Source organism: Emydura macquarii, unplaced genomic scaffold, assembly GCF_026122565.2.
Source record: "Emydura macquarii macquarii isolate MOO-44397 ecotype Brisbane River unplaced genomic scaffold, CSIRO-AGI_Emac_v2 contig_705, whole genome shotgun sequence".
In the NCBI taxonomy this organism is placed as follows: domain Eukaryota; kingdom Metazoa; phylum Chordata; order Testudines; family Chelidae; genus Emydura; species Emydura macquarii.
The window spans coordinates 959541-978972 of record NW_027130842.1 but is presented as its reverse complement, the minus strand read 5'-3'; the positions used below and the strand labels follow the sequence as shown (position 1 = coordinate 978972).

The following is a 19432-nucleotide window of genomic DNA, read 5'->3' as shown; positions in this document are numbered from 1 at the left end:
TGATCAGGGCACAAGCCTGGGACTGGGTAGTCCTGGGTTCATGTCCTTCCTCTGCCACGTGTTCTCGGTATGATTTTGGGCAAGTCACTTAAGGCTAGATTCACAAAGGGGAGCAACACACACACGTCCCAGATCTTCTGCTCTCTTGTGGAATTCACAGTCCCAAGTAGGCATCCAGGCTCCCTACACATTGTGGAGTCGAGTGTCTAAGAAAGAGAGCCCCAGAAGCCAATAAGCTGAGCAGAGATGTCTGACCTAACCAGCAGTGAAATGCAGGGAAAAGGGGTGGAGCTGAGCCCTGAGCCACAAAAGTATCTCAGCACTAACTCCTATCGATGTGAGTCTTAAGCGCCTGAGTGACAGGTTGGAGGGAGGAACCTATCTCCCCTTGGGATTTGGACCTGTGAATCCTTTCCTGGAATTAGGCATCTTAAGACAGATGAGCCCTTTCTCATGCAAAAAAGAGGGGCCCCTCTCTCAAGTATAGCCAATGATCCAGTGGCTACAGTATTCACCTGTTCTGCTTGATCTAGCACAGGACTTGAACCCAGATCTACCTGATTCCAGGTGATTGTGCTGACCACCACATTATGGAGAATTCTGATGTGGGCATATCTTCTGTTGAAGCTGTTCCACTTTGGATCAATAGTCACTGGACAACAAAACACAAGAGACTGATGTTATAGCTAGGCTGTGGGAGAGTTGGGTTCAAGTCTCTTCTCCAATAGTTATCTATTTATACAAAGCTTCAATAGGGGAGAGTGAGAAATCCCCTCTCCATAAATAATAAGCTGGTAGTTGGGGCACTCAGCTAAGATTTGGTTGGCCTGGATTCAAGTCCCTGTATCAAATCAAGTAGAGTGGGAATGTCAACCTAGGTCTATCCACCCCAGGTAAGTACCCTCTAGAACCACTAGACTATTGAGTACTTGGGCAGGGACACACAAATTCCAAACCTGCTCGACCCCAACTGTTTTGTGCAGGAGAGCAATGCTCTAAGCATGCCTACCAAACTAGGCCCCACAGGTGAGGTGGATGAAAAACCTAACTTGGGAATCCTGCTGGGGCTTAGTTGTGGGTGCTCCCAGCAGCTCTAAATGGAGGTGGCAGCAAGACTTAGACAGTATTCCTACTGACACAAATTTATGCACCTATGGGGACTTGAGTACCTACAGTTAGGTGGCAGCTGAGCAGTGGTTTTGTGAATGTCAGTGGCACCTATAGGTTGGACTTAGATGTCTAAAGGGACAGTTATGTACTTAAATCTCTTGGAGATTTATTCTGACTCAGTTCCCTATTTGTAAAATGTGAATAACAGCACTTCTCTTAGTAAGAGGTTGTGAAGATAGATACATTAAGGATGGTGAGGCACTCAGATGCTATGGTTATGGGGACCAGGTAAGTACGTTAAACAGATACACAACTGCTTAATTTCTTAGTACGATAAATTGAGTATAAATACCTAGACAGATGATACATAACTTTATTAGGCACATTTACTTAACAATGATGAACAAGATTGGCTACCACATTTGCTTCCCCTTCCTCCCTTATCTTGTTACCACCATTGTTCTCCATGACTTTTCAAATAACTCCACTGGTTCAGGACACCCTTGAATCCATATTATACAATATGCAATTTGTGTTTACATGTATTCCTTTTACTGCCTTTTAATCATTCCTCTTTTCATTTTCTTGTTAAAGATACATTTAAAAAAAATTTTCTCAGTGATTTTAGACTGTTTAGTTTCCCTCATTTATTAAAGGCCCCACATGCTCTCTCTTCCTACACCCAACCTTCATTGATGCACCTGTAAAAACCATTCTTATTTCACTTAACGCCTTTGGCTACCAGTAATTCATTCTGCCTTTTGACTACTGGATAGTCTTTTCCTCTACCAATCTGGACTGCATATTTACTGTTTGTTTCCCTCCCTTCCTCCATCATTTCCACATGAAGACACAGTGGCTGTTCCCAACTTCTTCCATTTCCTCCCCACATTCAGGATAAAGGGTAGGCTGCTGGGCTTTAGCTATGATTTCTTTAGGGTGCTCTACTTTTGTTTCACATTTATGGATTTCATGTACTATGGCAATTCAGAGTACAATATTTTTTATGACTCAAATTAAGGTTATACAGCACCTGCAGCACCAAATATTCACATTGTATTAATTTCTCAAGGTTCAGACGGGAAAATAGACATATACATTTATACATATTTATTGTATCTTTTAAAAGTAACATTTTCATTTACTTTAAGTATTCACCTCTCCTGTGTTCCATATGTGCATGTAATTGAGAGGATAACAAATACTGGCTTTCAAGTCCAAAATACCAATGAAATTGCACGCCAGAGCCAAGCTTCATTGCTTGTTGGCAGTTCTTGTCAGGATAATACTATTATACAGTACCAATATGACACAGGATTTGGTTAGTCCTTCAGAAATAGCCTAGGACTGGATTAGCATGGTAATTACTTTGCTTTACTTCGCAAGAAGTTCACACAATGGCTCCTTTTTCACATCGAGCCAGTAGACAAGGGCTGTTTGTTTTTCCTCTGAGGCTTCTTCAGAATGTAAGATTTTCCAGCACCTAAATATGAAAGCTCATTGTTGTAAGCCATTATCGTTAGAAGCATGTTCTCTTCAACACAACAGCAAGAAATCTCTATTAAAATCTGTCATTTAGTTAGGAGAACTAAGAATATAACAAACCAAATTCTGCCCTCTGATACATGTATGCAACTACCATTGGTTTCAGTCTAGCCCTTTGCATATTAATTTATATACACATACTACAAATAGGAACAAAAGTATCAGCAAAAGACTACATTTACATTGTTTCCAAATTAATTTGCAACTATACAATTTTAATTGTAATAGAAAAAGGGGAAAGGAATATAACAAGAGGTATGAAGAGGAGATTTTCCAAATTTTTATTTGTGCACATTCATCAAGTGAAAAAGATAACTTTTACAGCTTCTTTGGTGCCCAATATTCAGCATACAAAAATGTAAAAGACTATTCACAAATAAAACACAAGCTCAAACTAAAAAATGTTTGAAAGGTAGTGCACATCGTGACAGCTTTGTTTATGAATACACAGAAATTACTGCAAAAATAAATAGAATGTCTTTTTAAAAGCAGCAATTTCATATCTTGTAAACTTTCGTTTTTACAATACAGCACTGTTCAAAATAAAATCCAAAGGGACTGGAGTTTACACTGTGGCCATGAACAAGTAAAAGAGTCTGTGTTTCCTCAGCGATTGTTGGTCCAGTTTTCCTTTTTGCTTTTAGTTCAGTGTGCAGCAGTCTTTAAAGGTGCTTGGTTAGGAAACCTAACCATTAAGTGGTGAATTATAAAATTTCTTTCCTGCTTTCAAACACGAATGGGTAAATTTGTTCCACAGCACTGGCAACAGCCTTTACGTTTGGCCCTGAAACATTTAAAAAATGGAGGGAAGAAGGAGAAAAAGTCAGGGCATTAAAAAAGCAAAAATGTAATATCTCAAAAACCATTCAGAATATGTTAGCTAGCACAACTTTACACTGTAGACACACTTTTTTCTAGAGCCTATAATGACATTTGAACTGGTTGTTGATTAGATTAGAAATAACTCCATATCTGTCACTTTTATCTCTTAAGAAATTATATATTGTCTAGTACACTGGAATAGAAGTATCCCAGACAAAATGTAGGTTAGTAAACATACCATATGCCTTCTGATTTGTGCTGCCCTCAAAATCTGTATACCCACAACAAAGGATGGCTACTTCAATTTCTCATTTCATTCAGCCAACAAAGGAAGCTATTTGTAAATGATGGATTTTAACCTAACTATGTCTCAAGCAAAATTATTAGATAGTTCAGTATAACAACTTGATGGGTCTGTTAACTTTGTAGTTTGGCTTATTGAATACCTCTGCCATCACCTCAGGACTCAACATTTAGCCCAAGGTCTGGTTATCTCCTCAATGTGAAGCATCCTCAGGTTATTATCTCAACTAGTTTACTGATGCTCTGGGGAAGGAAATGGAGAGTTGGTGATGTCTGCTGACAGCACTAAGTTACTTTATAACGAACTATGAAGGTTGCAAATGATTGGACAGAATGACAAATAAACTAATCTTGGATAAGAATTTAGTGATGTATATTGACCAAAATAGTCAACTTTTCATTCATATTGATAGCCTGTGAACATGTGATTTCCTCTGAGGAAAACTATTTTGGAGGCTCTGTAAAAATGGGCTGCCTAATTTGCGGCAGTATTTTTAACAAAGTATAGAAAATGCAGAAAATACAGAGTATTGTCAACTTTAGAATACTGTCAACTTTTGGTGAACCAACTTAAAAAAAAAAAGACCAGATATTGAGAAAGTCTGCAGACATAATAAAGATGATTAAGGTGGAGATTTGGGCACCTACCTGCCCTTTATGTCTTTGAAAATCTTTTCCTAAAAATATTTTGGATCATGTGGGTGGAAAAACTAGGATTAGTTCCCCCAGAAGGGAAGAGAGTTAGAAAGGAATTCATTAATTTATTATTTATTTACTGCAAAATGTTGCAACATTTGTTTTCTTCATTTCCCCCCCATTTTAGCAGGTGGTGTATGCACTCTCAGCTGATCTTTGCGCATATCCGGGAAATGCAGTAATTACCTTCTTGAGTATATGGGACAGAAAATGCCAAGTAAGAACAGAGGGGTGGGGAAAAATGGCATAAAGCCTCCAAGAAAATGTATAATTTTTCCATCCAAGAGGGGCAGGAGGAAGTATACTCAAGCATTTGATAGACCCAAACCTGAAATATAGCAAACTCTAACACCACCTAGTTGTTGGTCACAGGATGATGTTGCCATTTTATACTGGCTGTGCCTCTCTAGTCTCAAGGTGCATGCCTGTGATAGGGACTGCTGTTTAAACAGCAGTAGTTTATAAGACTCTACAGAGGAAAAATGAGAAGGAAGCTTAACATTTTAGGATCTTTAATTAAACAAGTAAATATCCCCAGTCTTTATTATATAAACTCAGTTTCCTCATATGCATGATCTCCCTAGAAACTGACTACATCCACTTTCATAAAACAAATGTATTTGGTCAGCTGGGAGTATTACCTTCTCCCACAGCTATTCAGGCATTTTCATTCAAAGATGAATTATCTGACAGCATCTAGTACATATGAAATCCCACATGCCAATCTCTCTGTTACTTGGAAAGTCTAAGCTAACTCCAATGAAAGAAAGTTAAATATTCTCAAGAAGTTAAATATTTATTTTGGCATCATAAAGTACCCGTTACTGTGATACTTCCTGTTGAAAAAATCTGTAAGGTAGCTCTGAGAGGTTTTATTCTGTAGCACACTGCAGGATGAAGCTCCGGTTCATAACTAGAAAACACAAAAGATTACAAAAGGTACTTCTATCACTTGCTAATAAAAAGCTGATAAATTGCAGAAAAAGATTAGAATTCTCTTAAGGCATACTTTACCTCGCATGAGGTCTATTACTCTTCGTAAATTCTGGCAATCTGATTTCAAAGGGCATGTTGCACACTGCTAAAACATTGACAACCTTAAAATCTGTGAAAATTACCTTTTGGAGAGGGAAAGAAAACAAGAATAAGAAATGTTAAAAGATATCAATTTGAAAAAGATATCCTCTGACAATAATTTGATTATTTCAACTAATAAAACCCTTTGCTTAACACAAAGCTGGTAAGAGTAGGAATCCAAACAGAAATAGGTAGATTTTTCAATACCATACTTAGTTTGGAACTGTATATGTAGTCCAAAAACCTTGTTTAGCAAAAAATAAACACACAATTGCATTCTCCTGTAGTTTCAATTACATTTGGAATGAACTTCCCTGCTCCACATCACCATTGTAAGCTCCTCTAACAAAGTTTAAAATAACTAAACCAAATTATTCATGAAACACCAAAATAAATGGCATGGGGAAAACTTGGTTTGTACTATTACTAGAACCTACTGAGGTGTTATAGTTTGTTCATATTAAGTTTCTCATTATTTTATTTAACAGTTTTTCCCACAGTGAAGAATAAAAAAGAAAACAAGAGAAAATTGTTTGTTGTCTTTCTCCGGTTGCCAGTACAGAGAAGCCATTTTCTTTTTCTTTTTGAAACAAAAAGCTAAACTGCTGGTTTCCAATAGCCTTTTATTCACAGCCACACAATGCTACAAGATATTGGTAAAAATGCCTGTGGCAAATTACCAGCAAAGCCATGCAATGGTGGGAGACTGTCCTGAAACTGTTAACACAGACATAGCCAGTGAAGAACCATTTTTGCTCAAATTTAAACAAAAATTAAAAAAGAAATTCCCAGCCTGATAATGAGCCTACCAAATTTCAATTTGAACAGTTAAGTTACAAGCAGATGAAAATGACCCCTTAGAATGGAAATGCTTGTGCAATCTTAATGTATAGACATCACACTGTGCTCTGTCTATAATGTTCACTCTTACAACAAAGTTAAGCTACGTTAATCTGTTTCTGCACGTAAATGAACCCGTTTATTTCCTGTAAAGCTGTTACTAAAGTTTTACATAAGTAGATATTTCACCTGACTTAATTCAACATTCTACTCCATTTTCACTTTTACATGATGTCCAATATTTTATAGTCACATAACTCAGTTTCTCAGTTTGATTTAATGCACTTAGGATGGTAAGAGTCGCTGTAGGCTGGTTGCCGACCTCTAAAATTTGGTGGTCATTTAATATGCTGAACAACCTTGGAAGTAGGACATTCTTGCTTTCAGATCACCACTGTGCCTATCTACTTGCCTGCCACTAAATTTATGGTTTATTTTAATTAAATTAGAGCAATTGGTTGCATGACAGTTCTACAGTATTATTACATGCCATTGTGCTCAAGGAACAAACACCAAACCGAATGGTTCTATCAGCCAAGCCCAAGTCACTTAACAGTAGCGGACTTTGTAACTGACTGGTAGATGTAACTGGCCCAAGCTCAGCCAATGAAGAGTTCCACTTTGTAAGTGCTAACTTAGGAGTAAATCCTGGTCCCAGTGCACAGCCTGACTAACTAGACCATAGCAACTTGCTTTAGTTTAATTTTCAGAAATTCAAACTTGCAGCAGTTAGGATCTGTTCACTGTAATGGCAATCCTAAAACTGGATCCACTGGAAAAATGTGTCTGTTCATGTGACAACCATATTTATGCCATTAGGCATGTTTTAGAAATGGAACAGGCAAATTTCCACTTTGTAATTTTCACTTTTATTCAATACAATCCTTTTAGAGATTGACTGCAAGAAGGACATTGTATATTTGCAGGTGTCTAATTTACCCAACCTCCTGAAACAAAATTTCTGCTCAATGGCTCATAAGAAAGCATGATGCCGAACTACCAAGTGGGATCCCCAACTAAAGGAATACAATCTCAAGATAACCTATATTGCTACACAATGAGAATTTGAGTGAGAAAATGCTGGTTGTGAAATGGCTATAGCATCTCCTGTGCTAACCATCAGTTCTGAAAGGTTTAAACATAATATCCCCTATAAAACTAAATTCATGCATATACTACCGTTCACCCCTAAAAAAAGATTTAGGAGATACTTTTTAATGGGATTATTACCTGAAAACCTAGTTTCTGCAGACTACGAGCTAATCGTCTGGCACCAAATTTAGCTTCTTCTTCACTATAATTTAAAGGAAAGAGATAATAAGCTACTAATTTTACTAATAGACATTGCAGTAAAACTAAAATATTAAGGTGTATACATACATACATGCACATGCTTACATATGTAATCACACAGAAACTATATTAAAAGAACATTAAGGTGCAAAGTCAAGTTGAGAAGTGCCAGCATTAAGGTTGCCTGTACATATGCATTATGACAGCATTTTCCAAACAGTAGGTCCCAATCCACCAGTGAGTCTTGAAAAGCAGGTAGGTGGGTCACTTGTGGCCCAAAGGTGCTCTCCCGCTCAGGCATTCACTTCCACTGGCAGGCAGTAGCGTGGGGAGCAGGATCTGGGCAGCAGCAGCGTGAAGGAAGTAGCCAGAGCCAGCAAGTGGACAGTCAGCAGTCTGATAGCGATTGCGGCCCAGCCGCAGGGAGAGAGGGGCCATCTGTGACTGCAGGATGGAACAGGGCTAAGAAAGCAAGAGCAAGCGGGCTGGGGGGAGCCGAGCAGGGTGTGTGGGGGTGAGGCCAGTGAAAGTAGGGAGCTGGAGGGCTGAAGAGGGTGGAGTAGGAGGCTGGAGAGCTGAGAGATGGAGGGGCAGGGGTAATGGTGGGTCCTCAAAAAAGAAAAAAATGCAGTTTAGGGGTCACCTTAGTAAAAAGTTTGGGAACCACTGTATTATGTTACAGTCTTCAATTACACAATCAATACTAGGATTTCTACATGGTTCCTTCCTTCATTCACTCACTGCACAGAATGGACCTGCTCTAGGGATAAATCAGGGTTGTGTATTGAAGGAGACTGTTTGTAGGATCCCTGCTTCATTTCAGTCCCCTTGCTCAGTCAGTCCCAGTCCCCCCTTATCCCAAGTCCCAGATTCCACCGCTCCCCTCCACCAGCCTTCAATCTCAGTCACCCCCTTTTCTTCCTCCCCCTTTTCCCAATCTACTCCCCTGCCCCCTTGCACATTCAACTCGTCCCCTTTGCACTGGAATCAGGCAGCAACCTGCTCCATGCTGCCTGGTCCCAAGCAGGGGGGCATGGAAAACAGAAGAGAGAGAGACTCCCAGCTCCCAGTCAGGTGCCAGGACCAGACCTGGCATAGTCCACAGCAATCCAGAGCTGCATTTGCAGGGAAAGTCCTGCTCAATCCTGGGCTGGAGCATGCCAAGTGAAGACCACATCTTCAGGGAATGCTAAAATTGAAGAAGCCTCTATTGAGAATGTGCAAGTGGAGATTTTTTTCCCCAGGTTTAGAACTTGGCCAAATTTGGGTGCATTTTCACAGGGACAGCAAAAAGTACCTCAATGACACAAAGTACCCCACTTGTCCCCACTCCAATTTCAAGTCCCTGCTCCAATGCATAGAGATACTAGAGCTTTTTAAACAAAAGGTTTCTAGAGGGTTTTTTTTTAATGTGGGTAAAATAGTGTATTTTTCCCTACTTTCATTCTCAGAAATAATGGCTGAACTGTTTTAGCGGACATTTAAAAAAAAATTCAGCCTAAAGCAGACATTCAGTACAAAAAATTTCTGCCCAAAGAGTTAAAGTTTGGTAAAATTATGAGCAACTGAAAACAGATTCTTATAATGGGAACTGTCAGGCAACCTTCATAATAGGTGGTTCTACCAGACCTGCAGATAATATATGCAATAGATTTCATGACAATAAGTGGTATTTTCAAATGTCATTTATAAAAGAGTCTCATCCAGGAACAATATTCTCCTTGTCCAACAAAAGAGGAAATTTACCTTGTGGCTCCTGTGCAAATAACTTTTCCTGAGGACCAAATTGTGGCCGTAATTCTAGGTTTCCTAAGTTTCATTAATACTTTCTGAAAGAATTGGAAGAAAAATAGATTTTAGCAGATGTGTGATTTCATAATGAAAAAACAAGTGTAATACTAATAAAATACTTCCTTTATTCTATTGTAGCCTTGAGGACTGTGCCCTTGCCTTCAGAAGTTAAATCAATATCAACTCCTGAGATGAGCAAATATACCGGAATATCTTAGCCAATGAGCAAGCATTAAAGTAACAGGTTGGCTGGTGGCCCAAATGAACAGAAATTATTGAAATACAAAATTTTCTTAAGGCTGGTAGCATTGTGCTAAAATCATCTTCTTCTGTCACTATGACCATGTCACTATCTGACTCTTTCCACTGAAACTGAATTTGTGTAGGAGACAAACTCCTTGATCTCATCTGCAAAGTTTTACAACTTCACTGTGTCTGTATTTCAGATGTCAATTTCCTTTGCTTCCCCAAGTACCCTTCCTCTGCTAATTCCCTATTGATTTTTCACTGTGTTTGTCTCCTCCTCTAATCTGCAGATCTGCTTATTCTTTCACACCATCCCTTATACCTAGAATAGCATCCCTCCACCAGTATACCAAGCAACCTCACTCTCTTGCTTCAAAAACTCACCTCAAAACTTTTCTTTGACTAGCATTCAACATTGAACACCACTTGGGCACGTTCCTGCCACCACTCGTACTTGACCATGCCAGAATTAACAAAAACAAAATTGTATAATACCTTTCTAACAAGCTGCTTCCCTCACCTATAGATGGAAGCTGATTGTACACATTAGATTAAGTTTCTCAAGGCAGTGATTTCTGTCTTACTTTATTCCTCCACAGCTACATGGACATCTACAATATGGTGCTATATAAATAAATAAAGATTCAAGCCAAGTTTTTGGCACGTCTGATTATGGGTATTTTTCTGGCCAACCCAACTCACCCTGCATGAACAGGAAAACAGACTAGATTACTTAACAAGACGTTTCCTCGGTTTACTTTAATATTAGGAGAATGAGCACTGCAAACAAACTGTATTGATTCAAAGCACTGCAATATTTGTGTCCTCAAATTTAGTATACACGAAAAGATACAGGGTATGTTAAGCCTAGCAAGCCTGAACAAGAAAGAAATTGTAAGAAGTCAAAGAGATGAAAATGCAGCCATTCTCAACACAGTTCTGCAACACTGACTATGGAATTCACAATACCAACTATATCCAATGTATAGATTTTGACAGAGCTCTAATCGGATAAACACGTATAAAAGTTAGGCTAGTTTGGCATTTGAGATATTTTAAATGTCTTACCCCAACATCACGCTTGTATATCACATTTGCTCCCTCTAATGCAATCTTCCTCAAGTTTAAATGACATCTTGTTCTAAAAACACACACTACGTTTGTGATTAAAATGTCCAATGCAACATCACTGTCTGCATCCATTGGGGTGGTTGAAAACTCAGATTCCCCACCAGCACACCATGAAGATCACATTCTGAGAAAGAAAATAATACAATTAAAAATACTGTGTCACACAGTTGTCTATAGACATCCCTTTCATGTACCTTAGTTCCTTAAACGAGACAGTCTTAGAATCTGGAACTGAAGAATAAATGTTATGCCATTCTGATTTATTTATGGCCTGTGTTAACCACGAAGTTTTGCATCCTGTATCCCAGAAAACAGGAAACCTATTACTTATTTAAACCCATGCTTCAATACAGTGAAACCATCTTATCAGAAACAAAGATGAAAGAACTAATTATATATAAAAACTGAAAAAAAATTAGAATAAGTTATCTTAATGATACTATGCTTTTTATTCAACAAAAATATTTTTAAAAGCTGAATATGAAGATAATTTAGGATTTCTATGGAACAAAGGAAAAGGTTTACAGCACTTATGTGTGATAACCTTGCCTCAATTCCTTCTTCAAGTTAGTGCAGGATGGATTTAAACCTAAAGAAAAATTTGTTTCCCTAGACTGCTTTGATTTATGATGATTACATGAATGAAATCTAATTCCAGATATAGTGATTAAATATTTTCCAAAGTTTATGCTTTGGAACGATACAGTTTCAAAGGCAATGAGAAGGTGTAAGATATCAAACATACATAAATTAAAAGAATAAACTGACTTTGAAAGTATTTTTTATCCTTTCATTAATTTTCCTGTGTACAGTTAATGCTATGAATGAAATGAGAAGAGAAGTACTTCATTAAACTATGGCATTCTATTATACTCTTAACTTTGTGTTTCATGTAGAACTACAATACAAAAAGGAACTGTCACCATCTGATGCTTAAAAGTAGTTCCTGTTTTATGTCAGAAACTATTTTAGAATTCTTCTCTCCTACAAATAACACATACTAGCATATTACAGAGATAAGGTGAGTGAGGTAACATCTTTTATTGGACCAGCTTCTGTCATACTCAAGGACTGTTCAGCTTCTCCTGAAAATCAGTCCAACACAACTAAAACAAATTAACTCTGAAATATCCCAGAGTTCAAGTGCCCTACTAGTAACACAATGAACTTTCATTTCTCACTGCAGACTTGTTTTTTTAAACCAGTTATTTCAATACAATTATTACCTCTAACAATTAAAGTCAAATAAAACTATGCAGTGACAGCTTCAATGGTTTCTGTAGCTTTTACCAGCATACACTCATCCTCCCTAAAATTGAATAGGAAAATCAGCCCCTTTGGTTTTGTGGTGTGTTTTTTGTTTTGCTTTTTGAAGCAGGGAGGAGGCAGGAGAAGAGAAGAGGGACAAACTAAGGATATATCTACACTGCAGTTGGGATCATGCCTTCCAGGCTCAGCAGACAAATATGTGCTAATCTGCTTGATCTAGCGTGTTAACAATAATAGTGTGGCCACTGCGGCATAGGTTAACTGCCTAAGCTCAGGCCTGCCTAACTCCCTGGGTCTTACTTAGCTCAGGTGGCTAGCCTGTGCTGCAACAACTTCTCCACTACTATTTTTAGCGTGCTCCCCACCTGAACTCAGATCCAGGGAGTCAGGAGTGTCTCAGCTCGGATGTCACAAAGACTACACTGCTTTTCAGCGTGCTAGCTTGAGTAGAGTTAGCACATATCTGTCTATGTGGGCTGGGAAGCATGTTCCCAGCTGCAATGCAGCCATACACTAAGGGGTTTCATGAAGTAAAAAGGATCTCTCCCTGAAGCTCTGCAATTTATTTTCATAACTTATACCAGCGTAAAAAAGTGAAAATCTTAATGTTGCTTGTTAGGAAAATCCTTGAAAAATTACCGGATAGCAAAATGGGCAAGAATTTGGCAAGGAAAGATTCAAAAGCTAAAGCAGATTACAACTCAAGAGATGGAGGTCACAGTTAAGGTTAAGATTTTGTCACAGTTATTTTTAGTAAAAGTCATGGACAGATCATAGGCAATAAACAAGAATTCACCGAAGTTCAAGCCCTGCTGCTTGGAAGAGGGGAACAGACAGTCCGAGCCCCATCACCCAGGGCTGACAGCCGAAGCCCTGAAGTCAGAAGGTCACAAAAACTCAGGGAATCTGTAGCCTCCGTGACAGACTCGTATCTTTGCCACAGTACATCAAACCACTGTTGATCCATTACCCAAAAAATCAGTAATACCTCATCCAACAATTAGCAAAGAATATAATCAAAGAAAAACAGTCAACCTTAAGATAGAATGAATCAGTGTAGAGATTCATTCTATCAAAAAAAAACATGATGCCAGGAGACAAAAATTGCCACATGTAAAAGGAGACCACCACATGTATTCCCTTGCTAGCTGAAATACAGAGGCAGGACCAAAATATTTATCAGAAAAAAGCAAGAGGGAAACCAAGACAGTTAATGCTAGGAAACCTAGCCACTTTTAATGTTAATTTTCCATGTGTTCTTGGCCTCCTACCACTACTTGGCACCCTGCCACAACTTCTGACCAACTTCTCACACACCTTGAATGGAGGACTATAGCTGGATAACAAAAGAGAAGCATCAACCACCACATAGCAGTGACACATTAAAATGTCGTTGTGTTTTACATATGGAACTGGCTGCTGTGTGATCATTGTCTATTTCACTCGGCACCTGGCTCCACATCTAAAGCATTACCACATAGCTCTTGGCTTCCCAGACAGAGGAAAAAGGAGGCAGGTGAGGAGACAGTAAAAGAACAAAAAAAGGCAAAAGAATAGGAAGAAAGCACAGAAGAAGCAAACAGAAGATGATATAGGGTGTGGAGGGGAAAGAAAAATGATAACACTAATACACTGATACTTTTCTACTGAGAATTATACATATCCCCAAACTTAGTAGTGACCTAACCTATCTGTTTTTGAAGGCCTATGACAGTAAGTATGCTTGCTTACCCCCCACACCCTCCATCACTGTTAAATAATATAACTGCTTCCCTGAGGGATGCCTCCAGCTCTGCCACAAAACACCAATCTTCTAGAGGTACATACCAGCTATACAATGGAAGTGGTTAAGAACAGTGATGACAGGGTGGTGAGATTACACAAACAAACAAACAAAACACAATGTAGGACCTATAAATTACCAGAAAGAACAGTAATATACTGTGGGGGCCAACCAATCAGAATGATTTCATCCACAAGAATATCATAAAATGCAATTTAAATGTGCAGATTTTGGCAAGCTGAAGTTTTATATTGTAACAGTAATGGGCATCTATTTTCATCAGCAATGTTCTGGAAGTTCAGATGATGCAAAGCGCATCTCGGATGGAAATTTGAAAATAAATTTTAACTAAGACTTTACAATTTTTGTTTACAGCTTGTGACAGCTATTTGTGGCATTTGTTATGCAAGCAATATCTGATCCCAATATAAAAGACTGAAAACCACCTTCCACTCCCCTGGCTGAAAAAACAAAGAAAATTTAACATTTAGCATTTCAACATTGAATGTTTACACTGTAAATTAATACTGATTTAAGTTCCCTCATTAACAACAGCATATTGAACAATCTATTCAATACAAACACTATTACTTTAGTGTTCTTGAGAATTTGAACCCACAAGAGTCAGGAATTTCATAAACGAGAGGGCATAAAAAGGGAGATTTTGTCATTGTCTCATTAAGAATCCAAGAAGTTGGATGAAGAAGGAAATCTAAAACAAAATCTTCAGTTTCATTTTAGTATAACACAATAACAATGGAAGGATTTGGGGGAAATGAAGTATGGTGGGCCACCATTCTTCAGGATAGACATACAGATTCAGCTACATGGTTATTCCTTTTTAACAAAAGGGCAAATCAACAATCTTAACAAGAGGAAAGATGCAAAAATATATCCACTGAGTTTATATATAAACTGTTCTTTAAATTATACATAATATATTTGAGAGGCAGCATGGTCCAGTGAATTGGGAACCAGAGAAAGGGCAGAACACATAGGGTAAAATCCTGGCCCCAGTGAAGTTAATGATTCACCGCTAGTATCCATGCTGAATTCTGCCATTGACTTGCTATATGACCTTGGGAAAACCATTTAATCACTATATCACAGCTTTTTCTGTCTTTAAAATGGGGATAATAGTGCTTATGTACCTTTGAAAGCACTTTTTGAGATCACTCAACAAATAGCACTATAGGGCTCGCTATTTTTATTCAAGATGTAGCAACTATACTTGTAAAGCAATGGGACAAGAATGGGAACATTTCCAGTTCTTTCTAATTGTGCATTTTTTTTTTTTTTTTTAATAACATGCCAAATTTCTAAACCTGCCCTATTAGGCTCCACTACATTTTGTTGATTAGCTCAGTCATGAAGTTTCTCACCTAAAAATATTTAAACTATACTGTCGACTTAAACAGTATTGCAACATTGTGCCAGTGCTTGAGAAGCACTGGCTACTGCGCTTTTTATTGTCCTAACTGAGAAAAATACGGAAGGTAAACAGCCTAGTTGGGGGGGAAGCAAATTAGATATTATGTTTTATTTTTTAAAATTACTTTTATGGACATATTAGTCTTCCTCTGCAAGCCATTTTAGCCTCCATCCCACAACTGAATCTGTGCTGAAGACTCCTGGGTAGCTGCAGAGGGTTCGCTCATGCAGCTCTGACTGCAGAACTAGGGTCTTTGTAGTCTGTTAGCAAATAATGGTACTGTCATTCTATTCCACCAACATCCATATGATGAAATGATTAAAACGACAACACTTTGAATTCAGTAGAAAATATTCATGGCCTTAAAACTGAGTAAGCCTTAGGGGATGCAGATGTTGGCTTCACAGTAATCTGTTTTATTTTAAGGGAAAGGTTATCTTGCCACGAGAAGAAAAAAAAATCCGTAAACTTCTAGCTCTGTGGCAGGAAGCTGTGAAGCTATTACAGGCAGAGAGCTTCCCAATCAATTAGTACACTATGCAGCTGTCAACTCCTAGGAAACATCCACCCCTCACCAACGCTACATAGCTCACTGAAGTTCCAATAGCACTTTTGTAATGCCGCTATAGTCTCCATGGGGAGATGGTTCATAAGTCCAATTTCTTGACACACTAAAAAACAAACTTTAAAAGTGGAGGATGAAACCTCCCTTCCCTTCACCTGTTGATGGTCTGCTGGGTCTGATGTGTGTTTTTGTGTGTGTATATAATAAGTATGTCACACATTTGCTCACACAAGTCATGCAGTAGTACCTCTTAATTTCCTAAGAAGATGATGGTCAGTCAAGCCAGGGAAGAACACACACTTACATTAAGATACCAGATATAAATATTTTGACCCTCAATACCATAACCATCACCTGATATGGCAAAAGGCAAGCTGGGCAGAGGATAATTTTTGTCTGATCAGAGATGGCCATCACAATGCCTAAGATAATATTTTGTTTCAGTTGTATCTCATTTCCCTCTCCTTTTGTCTGGCGTGTTTTGATTTTTGGTCTTTCTAAGCTTTGAGGGCAGAGTCTGTGTGTTTATACAGTACCTACCACACAGAAGTGTTGGTCCTTATTGGGGCCTTTGAGTGCCACTGCATATAAATATCATTGCTTCTATCCACTGCCAAGAAAATATTTTGTCTTTTGAGCTAGTGGGTCTCTATAAGTTTACAGTTTAGGAAATTCACTGCATCTGAAACCAGTTGTCCCTGGGGTTAATTTTTCCTTTACTTAGCAACAGAAATGTTAACATGCTTCATTCATATTTTTCTTAGGGACACTATCAGGAACTTTAGGCCCAAAATCTAAGTTATGGAGGGAAGAGAAGTTTTATAAAACCTAATAGTTACAGAAATATTTTCATGAAATTAAAAAAAAAAATTGCTTTAAAAGCCTTTTTAAAAGTGGTGTTAAAACGTTCCTTTGTAGTAGTTGCTGCAATGTCTAGGCTGCATTATACTGCTGCATGAGAATCAAAAAAATAAAACTGACTGTATTCTTGTTTTGGGACAAACTAAATGAAGTACAAAACATAAATACACAACATAAATGGAGACAAGTAAGTAATGCTTTTAGCATTTATTTGTTTTTTAAACTAAGCCAACATCTTTTCATGGAAACGTTCGAATATTAGATTTTTGCTTAACTTCTGTTAAACGACAAAGCACAAATTTCAGGCCTCAATTATTTGACAGGTTTCCATGCACAATGCTGATTACCTGGGCCAGATTCCAAATCTAGTTTAAGATGCCATCAGCAAGCCTTAACCTAACCAACACACGTTATTTTAGGAATTTACAAAAATCATCCTGTTGTGGGCTCTCTGCCATTCCGAGGAGCCGTCTACTGGTTGCCAGGAAACAGTGTTTCCCAGGGAGGATGCTCTGCTCTCTTCCTCCTTGTTACTCTCCCCCTTTCCCTGGAAAGGGACGTCGGGGAGGGAGGAGGGGGGGAAGAAAGGAAGGGGGAGGTTGGCCCAGGGCTTGAACTATTTTCTGTGCACACACACACACACAGTTATTTTTCCAGGCGGGGACGGGGGAGAGGAGGAGCCCGGCTACTGCGGGGCCTGAATCTCTGCCCCGCACCCCCCACACGGAGCAGGCAGGAAGGCGCTAAACAGCAGCCAGGCGAGAGCGCGCAGACGTGGGTCGGGGAGCGCCGCCGGGCTGAGCAGCCCGAGCCCGCCCTGCCCTGCCGCGGCGCGGGGGCCTGTGGGGGGGGGAGCGGGGGCGACAGAGAGGCCGCGAGGGGCTCAGCGCTCGCCCTTGGGGGATCCGACCCAGCCCGCGGGGACGGGGCCCCGGAGCGACCGGGACCCAGCGGCGCTGCGGGGACGGGAGCGCTCCCCCCTCCCCCTTCTCCCGGCACCTGCCCCCCGCCTCCAGCTGCCCCCGCCCCAGACCCTCCCCAGCCAGCACCGCGGGCGGGCGGGCGGGCGGCCGCCGCAGCAGCAGTTACCGCGTGGGCCGGCGGTTGAGTGTCCCCGGCTCCGCCGCGCGCGGCCCGGTTGCTACGCGGCCCGTCGCTCTCGTTCTTTGTTGTTCCGGGTCCCCGGGCCTTGTCCCCGCGACAATAAAAACCATCGCAAAACGCGGCGGCCATAGAGAGGGGGGGGATCGTCGGGCTGGAACGGCCGCCGGAAGTGCCGAGGGGCGCCGGGGGCCGCGCTGCGCGCGCTTCCGATTTCTCTTTCTCTCTCTCTCTCTTCTTCCCTCAGGCCGGCCCGTGCTAGGCAGCGGGTTCCGGAGTCGGGGGACGGGCGCGCGCACGCGTGGGGGCACGTGGGCGGTGCGAGAGGAGGGGCCGCGGGGTGGTGCTGGGGCCGGAAGCAGAGGAGGAGGAGGAGCCGGGACGCGCTTCTGCGCAGTGGAGCCCTTTACCCTCTTCTGCCCGCCCTCCAGCACGCGCAGCCCTAGCGCCTGGGTAGCTGGTGGCGGCGCGTGGGAGGAGCCAGGCTGCGTTCACGGCTGAGCAGCCCGTGAGAGCAATGCTTGGGCACTGCAGCGCAAGTCACTTTAACGCGTGGGGGGAGGGCAGCCCTTTGCTCCAATCCTCCTTTCCACCCCCCGCCTCCCGAGCTGGATTATAAGGGGGGGGGGGCAATATCTGCATTGTTATTGGTAGCCAATCTCCACTTCTCACCTGCTGCCTTTGCTGGTTGCCAGGGTATTTTGCAAAGTGGTCTTGTCCTATGGGTTTGCTGCTGCCGCCCTTTTAACTTTGGTGTCCTTTCCAGATTTGTGGCCGTGTTGGACCCTGGATATTAGAGCCAGGGAGGTAATATCTTTTATTGGACCGACTGCTGGTGCTGAGGCACGCTTTTGAGCCACACGGAGTTCTTCTGATCAAGCTCAAAAGCGTGTCTCTCTCTCACCGCCAGAAGTTGGTCCAATAAAAGATATTACCTCACCACATTGTCTCTTTAGCTTGCAAATCTGATCAGGTTTGAATGAACCACAGCAACACCGGACAGGATAGAGAGGGGGCTGGATTTTATTTTATTTGTTTTTTAATTTGGCTGGTCCAGAAAAGCATCTGGAAAGTGGAACTCTAAGAGGTCCTACACCTGTGACTGCAGCTAGCAGAAAATGTTACTGCTTGCAAACTGACAGAGGCTCCAATACTGTGAAAGAAATGCTTCTGTGGCTATGCAAGTAACGAGTGTGATTGCACTGTATTCAATACTCTGTCTCCCAAATTCAGATTCAGTCACATACACTGCTCTGTAAAATGTAACTTAAGAGCATGTAGTAGCAGAAAAACTAGATTTATAGGAGTATTCTAATAACAGCTGTTGTGGGAGGGGCTACTTGTGATTATGGTGTAGTGGTTAGTTAACTTGAGAGTCAAGACTCCTGGATTTTGTTCCCAGCTCTGAAATCCACTTGAAATGTGGCCTTGGAGAATCACTTAGCCTCTTTGTGCCCTAAATTACCTCTCTGTAATATGGGTATAATGATACTACTTCATAGTGGAGTTGTGAACCTTAATTTTGTAAAGCATTTTGAGAACCTTGTCTGAAAGGTACTATAGAGGG

The 19432-nt window shown here is 40.5% G+C and overlaps 1 protein-coding gene across 1 annotated transcript; it reads right to left on the bottom strand.

Moving 5' to 3' along the window:
• Nucleotides 1-1467: 1467 nt before the first annotated feature.
• TBPL1 (TATA-box binding protein like 1) lies at nucleotides 1468-18227 on the bottom strand. Its single transcript, XM_067542258.1, has 7 exons — nucleotides 17854-18227; nucleotides 10792-10978; nucleotides 9433-9515; nucleotides 7624-7687; nucleotides 5491-5594; nucleotides 5295-5389; nucleotides 1468-3439 (listed from the first exon to the last, which is right to left on the bottom strand). The coding sequence occupies exons 2-7, from the start codon at nucleotides 10924-10926 to the stop codon at nucleotides 3360-3362; spliced, it is 561 nt and encodes a 186-aa protein (XP_067398359.1). The 5' UTR covers nucleotides 10927-10978; nucleotides 17854-18227; the 3' UTR covers nucleotides 1468-3359.
• Between the last annotated feature and the right edge of the window lie 1205 nt (nucleotides 18228-19432).

Coding starts and splice junctions, on each gene's coding strand:
- TBPL1 (XM_067542258.1), bottom strand. CDS start 10,926: ATGGATGCAGACAGTGATGTTGCATTGGACATTTTAATCACAAACGTA. Junction 7,688..9,432: donor ATTTGCACAGGAGCCACAAG/GTAAATTTCCTC, acceptor TTTAAATTATAG/TGAAGAAGAAGCTAAATTTG. Junction 5,390..5,490: donor AGTAATAGACCTCATGCGAG/GTAAAGTATGCC, acceptor TGTGTTTTCTAG/TTATGAACCGGAGCTTCATC.